Source organism: Piliocolobus tephrosceles, chromosome 3 (genome assembly GCF_002776525.5).
Source record: "Piliocolobus tephrosceles isolate RC106 chromosome 3, ASM277652v3, whole genome shotgun sequence".
Lineage (NCBI taxonomy): Eukaryota > Metazoa > Chordata > Mammalia > Primates > Cercopithecidae > Piliocolobus > Piliocolobus tephrosceles.
This window is the reverse complement of record NC_045436.1, coordinates 64,754,774-64,767,543: the sequence shown is the minus strand read 5'-3', so window position 1 is coordinate 64,767,543 and position 12,770 is coordinate 64,754,774. Positions and strand designations below refer to the sequence as shown.

The 12,770-nt window shown below is 38.9% G+C and overlaps 1 protein-coding gene across 1 annotated transcript in view; it reads right to left on the bottom strand.

The window, feature by feature from the left end:
* Window positions 1–12,349, bottom strand: part of ANKRD50 (ankyrin repeat domain 50) — a 46,154-nt gene extending 33,805 nt beyond the window's left edge. The window contains exons 1-2 of the mRNA XM_023217566.2: window positions 12,074–12,349; window positions 9,605–10,878 (exon numbers count right to left, since the gene is read on the bottom strand). Coding sequence (XP_023073334.1) covers window positions 9,605–10,116 — 512 coding nt within the window. The 5' untranslated portion in view covers window positions 10,117–10,878; window positions 12,074–12,349. The remainder of the gene's footprint in view (window positions 1–9,604; window positions 10,879–12,073) is intronic.
* Window positions 12,350–12,770: the final 421 nt, after the last annotated feature.

The window sequence follows — 12,770 nt, the reverse complement described above, 5'->3', positions numbered from 1 at the left end:
AAAAAAAAAAAAAAAAAAAAAAAAAAAAAAAAAAAAAAAAAAAAAAATGAGTAGGTATATGTATGTTTGCTTTCCTGTTTACTTTCCCATATCACTGAAATGCTTTAGGGGATGAAAACGATCTATCATTTCCCCAACAAATTGCTTATAAGGATTTCTTCTCCTCTGGGGCCATTAATTTTTCCTTTTCAATTCCTGTGACTTTCACTGTTTGTGATCTGTGTCCCTCTAAGCAGCAACTTAACCAACATATCAATTGAGATTGAATTCAAGTTTTTTCTCCTTTCCAAATAAATATTAATTTTGAGTGATAGTCTCAGAAAGAATGATAGCTATTCCACAGATGAAACTATGGATTTATGGAAGAGAGGCAAAAGGTGACCTCATATGACTCTCATCAAATAACATAAATCTAATGCTATTCAAAAGATTTTCCACTTGATAAAAATTAATTTCAACATAAATTTCAAAAGATACAAATACAATAACCAAAATAGGGTTTAAAATAAATCCTTTTCACCTATAACTATATAATCTATATGTATAAATTGTTCCACAAAAAATAACCATGGACTACTTAAAAACTGAACATGGCTAAAGCAGTAACAATTATCAGTGTGAACAAAATTATAATGTTTTAAATTAAAATATAAATAGTTATTCATTAATTCAAGAAATAATTACTAAGTTCCTCCTGCATTATAAGCCCTGGATACAAAGAGGACAAGAAAAGCAAATACTCTGTTGATACCAATAGATGGGCAGAAAGTCAAAAGAAACAAATGCACAAAACAGTTCCAGATCATCACAGATACTTAAGAACATGACAGAAAATTAAGAACAAAGACAGCTAAACGGGGTGATGTGATTTAGGACAATGACTGGCTAGGGGACTTCTAAAGACTCAGTGAATAAGGAAAGCTCTCTGAGGAGACAATATTAAAGATGGTACCTAAATGATAATAGGGCAAATAGCCATATAAAAATGTGCTGGCTGGAACATGGCCTATTTCAGAACATAATAAAGGCAATGTCGATGAAGAGCAATGTGCAAGAATAAAGCAGTACATGATAAGGTCAAAGACTAGGCAAGGGTAGACCATGCACATACAGCTTAGGATTTATTCTAAACATAGTAAGAAGCCACTGTCAGGTTTTAAGCAGGGAAGTAACATGATCTGATAACTTTGCTTTGTGAAAATAAGAGAAACAACAATAATAACAAGAAGAGCAGTTAGGAGTTTAGTGCAGTAATAGACCAGGCAATAGAAAATGGGAGTAGTAGTGTTGGAGATAGAGAGAAGTAGAGGTATTTGTTTTATCTTGGAGACAGAACCAAAGCATTTAGTGGATTGAATGTAGATGACAAATGAAATCAAGGAATCAACGGTGACTCCTATATTTACGATAAAAATTAATGACTTCCCATTTTAAATATTTAACTTTTGTATCGTTAGCTATTTTCACAATAGTGGTATATCATAAACACCCCAAAACTCTGTGGCTTACAGTAACAATCATTTTAGCTTTCTTCTGCATCTCTGCTCTTCGTGATTTACTCTAGGGTTGGAGACAAGTTGCAGGTTGGGTCCCATCTGCTCCAAAGCTCTCTCCTGTTCCTTGGATCAGCAGCCTAGAAAGATCTTGTCCTTCTCACTGTGGTGGCAGAAGCACGAGAAGACAAGCTCAACTTTAAGCTTCTGTTTGGGTCATGTCTGTTAATCCACTGGCCAAAGCAAACCTTAACGGCTGAGCCAGAATTAAAAGATAGAGAAATACACCTTTTTTTTTTTTTTTTGAGACGGAGTGTTGCTCTTGTTGCCCACGCTGGAGTGCAGTGGTGTGATTTCAGCTCACTGCAACCTCCGCTTCCCGGTTTAAGCAATTCTGCTTCAGCCTCCTGAGTAGGTGGGATGACAGGCATGCACCACTACGCCCGGCTAATTTTGTACTGTTAGTAGAGACGGGGTTTCTCCATGTTGGTCAGGCTGGTCTCGAACTCCCGACCTCAGGTGATTTGCCCACCTTGGCCTCCCAAAGTGCTGAGATTATAGGCGTGAGCCACCGCGCCCCACCAAGAAGTACACTTTTCCTCTAGTGAAAGGACCTGCAATCTCTTATGGCAAAGACCGCTAGTAGTTGGAGGTACAAAGAATACAGGCAAAAATAGAGACAAATAAGAGAACTGTAAAAGGCTACCAGTTTCTGGGAAGTTTCAAATTATTCTTCAAGATAACCACGAGGAATATGTAATTCTTCTTAATACTTAGCTCTAGTAAGCAATTACATAAACATTTTCAAATTCTACTTCATCATTAAAGACTATACTTAGCTAAATACGTGTATAGTAGAGAGAAAATGGCATTAGAAATATTTCTGAGATTAGGTTAGCATAATAGATATGGGTTTGAAATTTAAAACAATGAAAATTATACGGTCAAAGACACTACTAAAACAACTAGAGGGTAAAGACAGGCAACCAATTGGAATACACTTCAAAGTGATTTGTTCATTTGTTTGTTTATAGAGATGGGGTCTCACTGTGTTGCCAGACTGGTCTCGAACTCCCAGGTTCAAGCGATCCTTCCACCTCAGTCTCCCACATGTGTGAGCAACCACACCCAGCCAAAGAGATTTTTAAAAACAAAAAATAAGTATTTAGTTACCTTATTTCATAAAAATCAAACTATTTTACTTCACAAAATTGAAAAGGGCAAAATTGCTAAAAACAAAGTAGAGACCTAAAAGCAAACTGCAAAAAAATCAAATCCTCAACATATATCAAACAAAAGCTTCATATCTCTACTGTTCATATAAAGGTTTTACTAAACGCTAAGAAAAATAAGAATGTTCTCACTTGTCCATGCTCCCTAGATGCTTTAATATGTCTCATAGACTTAAAAATAATTCTTGAAAGAATGAAAGAGCATAATGTGCTCTGTTGAGGTTATAGAAATACACGTTAGATGAGGCATAACCAAATCATTAAAAGTTTCCAAAGCTAAGCAGAGAAATGTGAATTTGTTATGTGGGTTATCACAGGCTCAGAGGAATATCCTAAAGAAAACACTGTTTTAGTATGGCTAATTAGGCAACTGTGAGAAAAATGAATGAACTAAGTAGATCAACTGGAATGGGTGAATAAAAATTGTAGATTAGGATAAATGAATTCAAGGACTATCCCAAGAAAAAGATTAAATATTTTAGAATAGAATATTATGACAGAAGACAGTCAAAGAAAACTCTAGAATCCAGCCTAGGACAGTGCTTCTCAAAGCACTCTAATGCACACAGGATTCACTTAGGGATCTCATTAAAAGGCAGATGCTGATTCCCTAGACCTGAGAGTCTGCATTGCTAACAACCTCCCAGGTGACGCTAATACTGATGATCCTAAGATCACATCGTTTAGTAGAAAACTGCCTAGAAATAAGAATAATTATAGAACTTAGATAAGGCGTCAGTTTTCCCATATTTCTAGATAATAATCATGCTTCCTATTATATGCTTTCTTATCCTGTTTCTTCCTTCTTAGCACTTATCAAAGGTGTGTTCATAACCTGTATTCTTGTGACTATTTGTTCAATGTATTTTACCTCACTTAACTTAGTGTTCTGCTTGGCTCAACACTTTAGCCCTAACACTTAGTACATATCTAACACATAGTTGACACTGAATACTTGATAAGAAATAAATAAATCATCAATGAATAGAAATGCTTCAAGAGAACTAGTTTAAACATAGGTTAGTGAGGGACTACCAAGTGAAAGGATACATATTGATCAGAATGATAAGCAATTTTGATTGCTATCTTATTAGCAATCAAATCTGCATCAACAGCTTTATCTATGCATTGGTAGCCATGTAAGTAAATAAAATAATTGAAGGCATATGTGTAAAGAGAGAAGACCTAAGCTTGTGGGGCGAGAACGCAGAGGAAGGTCCACCAAAGAACCGAGTGAGTGGGAGATTCTGAAAGAAAAAAGTGCAAATAATGAAAACAATACCTAAAACACATCATTTAAAGGACAAAGGCAAATTGAGCAGTAAGTTCACAGGCAATCATGCATAAACATCTTTCTGTAAATGTGTAGAGATGAAAGTTCGATTTCAGTAAGCTAGGAAGAAACTGATGGGGAAGAGGAAGGGAAACTGATAGGGAAGAGGAAGCAGCACTTGCAGATACAAACTCTAGACAGTATGAGAGCAAATTCTGGGAGTGATAAAAAATATAGCATTTTTTTCGGAGGAATAGAAAACATATTTGTCTTTGAAAATGACTATAGGAGCCAGGCTGGCACATGTAAATACATGAACTGGTCCTAGTATAGAATAATAGAGCATAGTGAAGACTGAACCAAATTAGAGCATGAAGAGCTCATAAAAGACAGCAGATGATTTAAGTCTTTAAGATTACTGCCTCAAAGGAACGAGAACCCAGTATTGTCAAAATTTCTTGGTGTTTTTTTTTTTTTTTTTTTCAAGAAAAAGCAAAAATTTGGATATGTATACGAAATTTGCTGCATTGGGAAAAAAGCAAAACAAAACAAAACAAAATACTCAACTTGTAGAGCACCACTTCACTCTCTCTGGTCTAAAAGGAATCTGAATTATCAAACAATAAATTAGATTGCAGAACAGAACTAAGAATGTGGCTGACTTCAAAGTTCTAAGTAAGCAAACAGGAGCAATATGTTATGCCATTAGAGCAGAAGTGATTAGAGGTTGAGGACTGGTTCAGCAAATGATAAAGAGTACCAGGAACCAAAGGAAGCAGCACTTAGATTGAAATATAAAAGGAACAGAGAAGCTAGAGTAAAAAGAAAAGATTTTCAGAAGGAAAAGGGAGAAGATTTGAATAAAAGGAAGTTTGTATCTTGAAGTAGAAAGGATATAGTTAAAAGTTGGAAACAATAGACCATTCAGTGAAAGGTGATGATCTTTAGATTAAAAGACAAACATGTAAAGTTTTGATTATGAAATTATATTGATTAACTTATTTTATTTAAAATTTGAATAGTAATGGCACTTTAGAAGGATCTTTTAATTTGACAATAGTTAAGAATAGATAATGACAGTCATCTTAAACAGCACTAGTTATACAAGATTGATTATGAATGTAATATATTTTGCCTTGAAAACATACAAGTGAGGGTAAGAAGGAGGCGCACATTCCAGCCTCCTTCTGTTCTTGGCCCCTTTGTTGAGTGTGCCAAAAATACTTGGAGCCAGTTGAGACAGGAGATAGATATCTGGCCACTTAAAACTATCTGGACTAATGCCATATTAATATATGCTAAAGAACAGACAGTAGGTTAATAAATTAATAATCACTATACCAGTCTGGTCTGCATTTAAAACTGACCTAAATCATGTAACATTTCAATTTCCTTTCTTGTTTAAGAGCTTCAGCGTTCTTTCAATTAGGTTCACACATATTCTAGATAGGCAAGTAGCATTATGCACTCATTCAAAAGACAGTCATTTAACAATTATTATATGCAAAGTGCTATATACAAAGCACCATGGGAAATATAAAAAATTCATCAGTCATGAATAATGCCATGAAGAAGCATGTGCCTAATAGGGAAGATAACAAAAGATATATGCATAAATAACTACAACATGGCTGGGCACAGTGGCTCACGCCTGTAATCCCAGCACTCTGGGAGGCAGAGGCAGGAGAATCACCAGGTCAGGAGATCGAGACCATCCTGGCTAACACGGTGAAATAAATCCCATCTCTACTAAAAACACAAAAAATTGGCCGGGCATGGTGGTGGGCACCTATAGTTCCAGCTATTCAGGAGGCTGAGTCAGGAGAATGGCATGAACCTGAGAAGCAGAGCTTGCAGTGAGCCAAAATCGCACCACTGCACTTCAGCCTGGGCGATAGAGTGAGACTCTGTCTCAAAAACAAACAAACAAAAAAGTGCAACACAAGCTACAAACCTAAACAGATATAAGTGAAGATCCATAAATGCTCCCGGAGGAGGTAAGATTAGAAAGGATATTCAAACATTCAAAGATTCCCATTTGACACACAAAACAAATGTCAGTATTTGGTCTCCCAGTTTGAATTCTTTTTCTAACAAGGCATACTGCCTTTCACCATTAGCACAAATTTTCTATTAAACTCTCAAAACTTAGAGTTACTCATCTTTAATTCTTTATAGACATTTTACTCCATTTACACTTAACCCATGGTATCCCTGAAGATGTTTAATTCTTCCTGTTACCATTACACAGAACAAAATATTTTTACACAACACAGGAAAACTGACATCACGTATCTGGTCCTGCAGACTGTTAACAAGAAATAAAAGTGAGGTAATGACATACACTAAGAACAAAAATTTGTATTTCCCTGCACCACATCCTTTCAAATTTCCAAAATGACCTTTCTGTTCAAAGTCCAGAAAGGTGTTTCTGGTTGAACAAAATAGCTATCTTCTAAACCAGTCACAAATCCTAATGCTACTACCCTCCACCCCTCACTAACTTAGATGCTTCAGCTTTTTGTCAAAAATAATTGGAATGTTTTACAATTATAGGGCTACTGGGAGTCTACCTCTAGAAAAGACACAGTCAATGCAAAATATACAAAGTTTTGCACTGAAGGCCTAAAGGGGGAGGCAGAATTAAAGAAATCAGCCTTTGGCTCTCAAAATAAGTAAAAATATAAACATCAACTTAGTTTCAGCAATGAGGAAATAAAATATTGTAAACAAATTAACAATAGTATTGTACTTTAACCAGATATGAAAAATAGAAATGAAAAAAAGATATCAATGTCTTCACATCATTCCCTTTAGGAGATCACAAAATTCTACTAATGTTTAAATGTTCATGTGTTTCATGAACACTATAACAAGTATTTACTCTGATGGTTATTTCTCTTTATATGAATAAGATAAATATTAATGTTAGAATTTGAGTTCCATGAAGGCAGAATTCTGTTTGTTCCATTGCCTGATTTATCTCCAGCTGAATTCTACCTAACACACAGAAGGTTCTTAATAAATAACGCAGATGAACTATGCTTAAAACACATAACACTCTCATTATTTGTCTTACAAATTAATGAATGCCAGAAGAAATTTTGTGACAACTAAATCTAAGAAACTATAGAATATACTATACCATGTCAGAAGGGAAGAAAGTGGCAATGTTTCACTAAGATGAAGTTCCTTTCAGTCTTCCTTAATTATCATGAACTAGTGATTAACAAATTACCATTTAGCCATACAATTTCATGTATTATGTATTCCATCTACTATCATTAGGCATAAAAAAAATTAAAGAAAGCTAGGAAATAAACTGAAGAAAAGTGGATTTAAAAAGCATCAAGTAAATAACTTCTCTGCAATTTCCCCAGCTTTGTGAATCTGTGAATAACAGATTGTTCATTGTCAACTTTCTGTAACTATTAAATTGTTCCACACATGAATACAGATGCTCCTTAACCTATGATGGGATTACACACTGATAAACCCATTGTATGTTGAAAATACCTTGAGTCAAAAATGCATGTAATAACTCTCAACCTACCAAACATCATAGCTTAGCCAACCCTACCTTAAGCATGCTCAGAATACTTACATTAGTCTATACTTGAGCAAAATCATCTAACACAGTTTATTTTATAATGAAGCGCTGAATATATCATGTAATTTATTGAATACTATATTGAAAGTAAAAAACAGAACAGTTGTATGGGTACTCAAAGTAAGGTTTCTACTAAATACACATTGCTTTCTCACCATCCTAAAGTCAAAGAATCTTAAGTTGAACTATCATAAATTGGGAAAAGTCTGTATATGAAATCATCAATATTAACAGAAATTTAAAGGTTAAAATTAATAATACAAAAACTGGTTTTGGATTTAGTTTTTGTCAAAAGCGAAAAATAAATATTTTCCTGTTATTTGCTTACATTTATCAGTTTTAACGCTGACTTTGATGGCTAACAACAAAAGATAATAGATTTGCCTTGAGTTTTATTGGACTAAATTTACACATTATAGAGTCTGCAAGAATATCACACCTCTCAAAGACACATCCCTTTGGCTGACTTTAATAAATCCCTCCCATATTTGAATTCTGTACCATCCCTAACTCTCATTCTAGAATACCACTCCCTCTATCACTATATGGGTAATCTGAAAACCCACACTCAAACCACACTGTGACACAACTCCTGTTCTCCAGCTTTGCCACACATAACCTTCTAAACCCCTCCTCTTCCCATCAAGTCCTCCAAAGAATTTCTAAGATTACTAACACATATACACACACATACACACACTCACACACACACATATTTAAAATCTCAGCCCTGCCATTTACTAGTCTGTAACCTTGAACAATTTACTTAGCCTCTCTGTACCTCAGTTTCCTCATCTATAAAATGGGAATAGTAACTACCTCACAGGATTATTATGAGGATTAAATGATCTAATATTTGTAAAGCACTTAGAATAATGACCGACACATACTGTTTACTATAATTACTATTAAATATTTTCAATATTACTTCCAAAATTTATAGATTTCACCCCATTAGATTTGAGGATATCATAAAAACAAACATCACTCTTTTTAGAGTGATTCAAATCTCTCCTAGAAACACACTCACGCAGAAGTGAGCCACACACACACACACAAACTTCCAGTGCACAGTATAGCAGAATCTGGAGAACAAACTTTTGCCCATTAAGAATGTTATTGTAGAGAAAAGCTTATGGCAAAATGGGTAATTCAAGCAGAAGTGAGGCACAAACGAACAATTTGCCTGCTACTTTTACAATGAGCAGAGCCATGATAAGCAAAAAAAAAAAAAAAAAAAAAAAAAACATGTTTTCAAGGAATTATGTTTTCTTGAACAGATTTGAATCTGAAACCACTACGGAAAGCAACTTGCTCACTTCCTGGACCAATCCATTTACCATGGAAAAAAAGCTTAGCTGAAGTTAGGAAAAAAACACTTTCTTTGTACCAGTGACTAAAAGTAAAAATAGTAAGATGATCCCAAATTTTCCCTATTTTATAAATTCACATATTTCAAAATATCACTCAGCTTTTCAATTATTTAATAGGAGAATAAATCCCAAAACTCATCAGCAAATTTTCTTCAGATTCTCAGTGGCCAATAATCTCCTTTAAAGAAACCCTTTCTTATTTAAAGAAATACTACTACTATAAGGGAAAAAAAAAAAAAAAAAAAGATACTAGATGCTATACTGATGATTACTCTAAGTTCAGTTCACCCTCTGAAAAGGTAACCTATTTTCAGACAGCCAAATGTGCTTCTCTACCACAAGAACAAATTTCCCTTATCATTTATAGGCAATATAAATAACATTGTCATTAAGTAAAATTCAGATACACTTTTAATCCATATGCTGTGCAATACCAAAACCTAGATTTTACTTTCTTTGATATTCAAAGTGAACAGGTATATTCATAACTTCAGATTAAGGCCAAATGTACAGCACTAGTAAAAGTAACTCACAAAGTTAAAAAAAAAAAACAAAAAACTACAACTAAAAATTAATTTAATTTCAGCATAGAAATCTGAACACCATGACATTTTTATTGTTACCTTTTAAATGCTTCGGCTGGGTTTCTCTCGCACTCCCCAGGTTGTAAAAGGCTTTGGACTGCTGGATCCCTTAGCTTGTCCTCATATCCTTGGAGTAGTCCACTGCGGCAGATCTGGGCTACTAGACCTCTAATAAACCCTCCAACACACAAAGTGTCAGAGTCCTGGGCTTTGCAGAAATGAAAGGCCAAAGCTTGGCGATGTAAACCTCTCTGCAAACTTGTAGGTGAACTTGGCCATAAGAGTTCAGTACACAGGGCCGTCTTGCCACTGCCAGGCCCTCCTACCAACAACACACCCCAGGCAGCTCCCTTTCCAGAGACACCACTAGCATTATTCCCAGAATTCATTACAAGTGATGGTGCATTGACAGTACTATTGCAGCAGTTACTTTTCTCCTGGAGGCAATGCTGAAGCTTGTGGAAAACCCACTCCCTACAGTAAAACTGCTTCCCTTGCAGTAAACTGGTTTGAGCCATTTCGCAGACTTTCTCTTCCCAAGGATTAGTCATAATAGGTTTTTTATCTTCATTTGCTAGAGTCTGGATACATCAACACAGGTCTTTCCATCCATTATGACATAACTTGCATACTAAGTTGACTCGGAATGACAGAGTAACTAGTTACAGTAAAATTCAACAGCCACAGAGTTCATCTGTCAACAGAACGTGCATGACTTTATTTGGTTCCTTATTCTTGATCAGCAGTCTATGTATTAGTTGAACTGAGGGAGAAACGCCTGATTCCACAGCTCAGCATCACTTTTCCTATATCTTAATGAATCACATAACTCCATGGTTATAACTGGAGTTTATGTGATTGTGGATGTTTCAAGAACAGAGATGAGACAATACATCTGGAAAACTAAAGAAAAAACCCAATCTTTCAATTTGTACAAAATACTTCTCCAGATTCCAAGTGTCAATTCTGCATCTGACAATTAGATTCAGAAAAGAGGTCCATTGCATTAAATGGCATCAGAGAGATTACATTTACACGGTATGTGGTACAGTATGTAAGTAGCTCTGTATTTCTCGTTGAAGGATGATCACTCAGAGTACTAGATCTTGCCAGTTTCAGGCATCTGGGCAACTGCCAGGGAACTGTTTCAGATTATAGTTTCTTATGTGGCAGAAATGACAGACCACTGTTAACACTTTCTTAATTCAAAGCATTCATAAAATGCATTTTTCAAGACAGCAGATTCTTAATGAACCTGTTCACAGGTTTCTTGGTTTTAAGATGTCCGGGTAATCAACAATTTCCACAAGTAACTAAAATAAAACAAACAAAAATACCTCAGTGCAAAATATCATATGTTAAAAACGTATTAAAGTCAATAAATGTTGCAGTGTACCAGTTAACGTAATCTGAAAAATCCACTGCTTCACCTTTGGCACTTTTAAAAAGTTGGACAAAAACCCCTGAAATAATCACATTCTCCTTTCTGCATTTTTCTTCCTTGTTGTTATGCTTCCCAAACAGCCACATTTTAATCAAGTTACCCAAGATTTTTGCAACTTCACTATAGCAAGGGAGGGGGGGAGATACTTGATGCACATACAGTAACACCCTTAACTCCAGCCAAAACGCTCATTCACAGTAGACTAGTAGAACAGCGCCAGCTAAGGAAGCTCTATTAACTTACACAGTCCAGTCAGTCAAGGACTGTCTACTCCTCCAGCCACACTTCTTTGTTGATAGTTCGCAAAAATCTAGGGGAGGATTACCAGGGTTGCAGCTGGATGGGAAAGGGCTTAAAAAAAAAAAAAAAAAAAAAAGATGGAAGATGATTGTTCCTATACAGAATGATAAATCAAACACAAGTAAAATGTGAATCCTTCCTTCCTCTAGGCCAAGGATGAAGGTCAGAGATAAAATCTACCACTCTGGCCGGATAAAAGGCTAGGGAGGAATTCCTTCCAAGACAGAAAAAGGATAAAGAGTAGAGTGCTTCGGTGCTAGTGGGTGTCTGCCCACAGGTCCGGCCTCCAGTTTCATCTGACAGACAAAAGGAACTCCGGGATTCCCAGCGCCGGGCACTACCTTGGGTTTGAACCGCCCAGACGAGCCACAGGGGGGCCACCTCGGAGAGGCCACGAGCGAAGGTGCAGCCTCCACACCGAGGTCTGCCCTTCCAGAGGCTGGGAGCGCCTCTGCACCCAGCCCCGCACCGAGACTGGGGTGTGTCTTTTGAAGGGGGAGGGGGTGACCAAGGTCCTTGCCAATCCCAGACGAGGGGTCGCCTCCCGGTCGGCTTCCGCCTCTGCACTCCCGCCCCATGCCCCGCTCCCGCTCCCGCTCCCACCCGGCCGACGGCGGAGCGAGGGAAGGGGGCAAATCTGGGTCTCGAAGCTGGAGAGGGTGGGTGGTTGGGTCAGGTTCAAGCCCCGGCCTCAGCCTCCCAGCTTCCAACCCGAGGGAGGGGCCTCGCTTCCACCGCCGCCGCCGCCGCCGCCCCCCGGTTACCTCGGCCCCAGCCGCCGCCGTGGCCGCCGCCGCCGCCGCCGCTGCTGCGGACTCTCAGTCTCAGACACTTGCTTCGCTGAGAAGTCGCCGCCAGCAGCGCTCCCGGGACTCCAACTGCAGCCGCCTCCTCCGCCGGGCCCGGGGCACGCTCCCAGCTCCGGATCCTCCTCTTGGTCCCCAGCGGCTGCCAGTTCCAGCTTTCCCAGCAGAATCGGTCGTGCTCGCCCCAGCCCCCACCGGCCAACAGCCGCCGCCGCCGCCGTCAGGGCAGTGACTGTCTCAGGCAGCCCCCGGCCTGCCGGCTCCGCCCCGCCCCGCGGCCCCGCCCGACCAGCCCAGGCCCCGCCCAAGCCCCCGCCCCCGCCCCGCCGCTCGGCCTTTCTTTGCTCGCCGGCTCCGCCCCCGCGTCCTTCCCCTCCCCCACCGCGCCCTCCCGCAGCAGCCCGTGCCTGGGCGTGTGCGGCCGCCTGGGACCCACGGCCGGCGCGGCAGGGAGACCTCTCGGAGCGGCGTGGGGGCCCCGCCTTTCTCAGGGGAGGTGGAGAACGGGGCGGGGGCTGCGTTCTCACGTCCCCGAGCTCACGCGAGTCGTTGCCCCCACCCTCCCCGTCACTACTGGGCCCTGATCCTTCCTTTGTCTTCCAGGCCGGAGGGACTCGCCGGCTGTTGGGGCCGTATCTGCTCCTGGGAGGGGCAG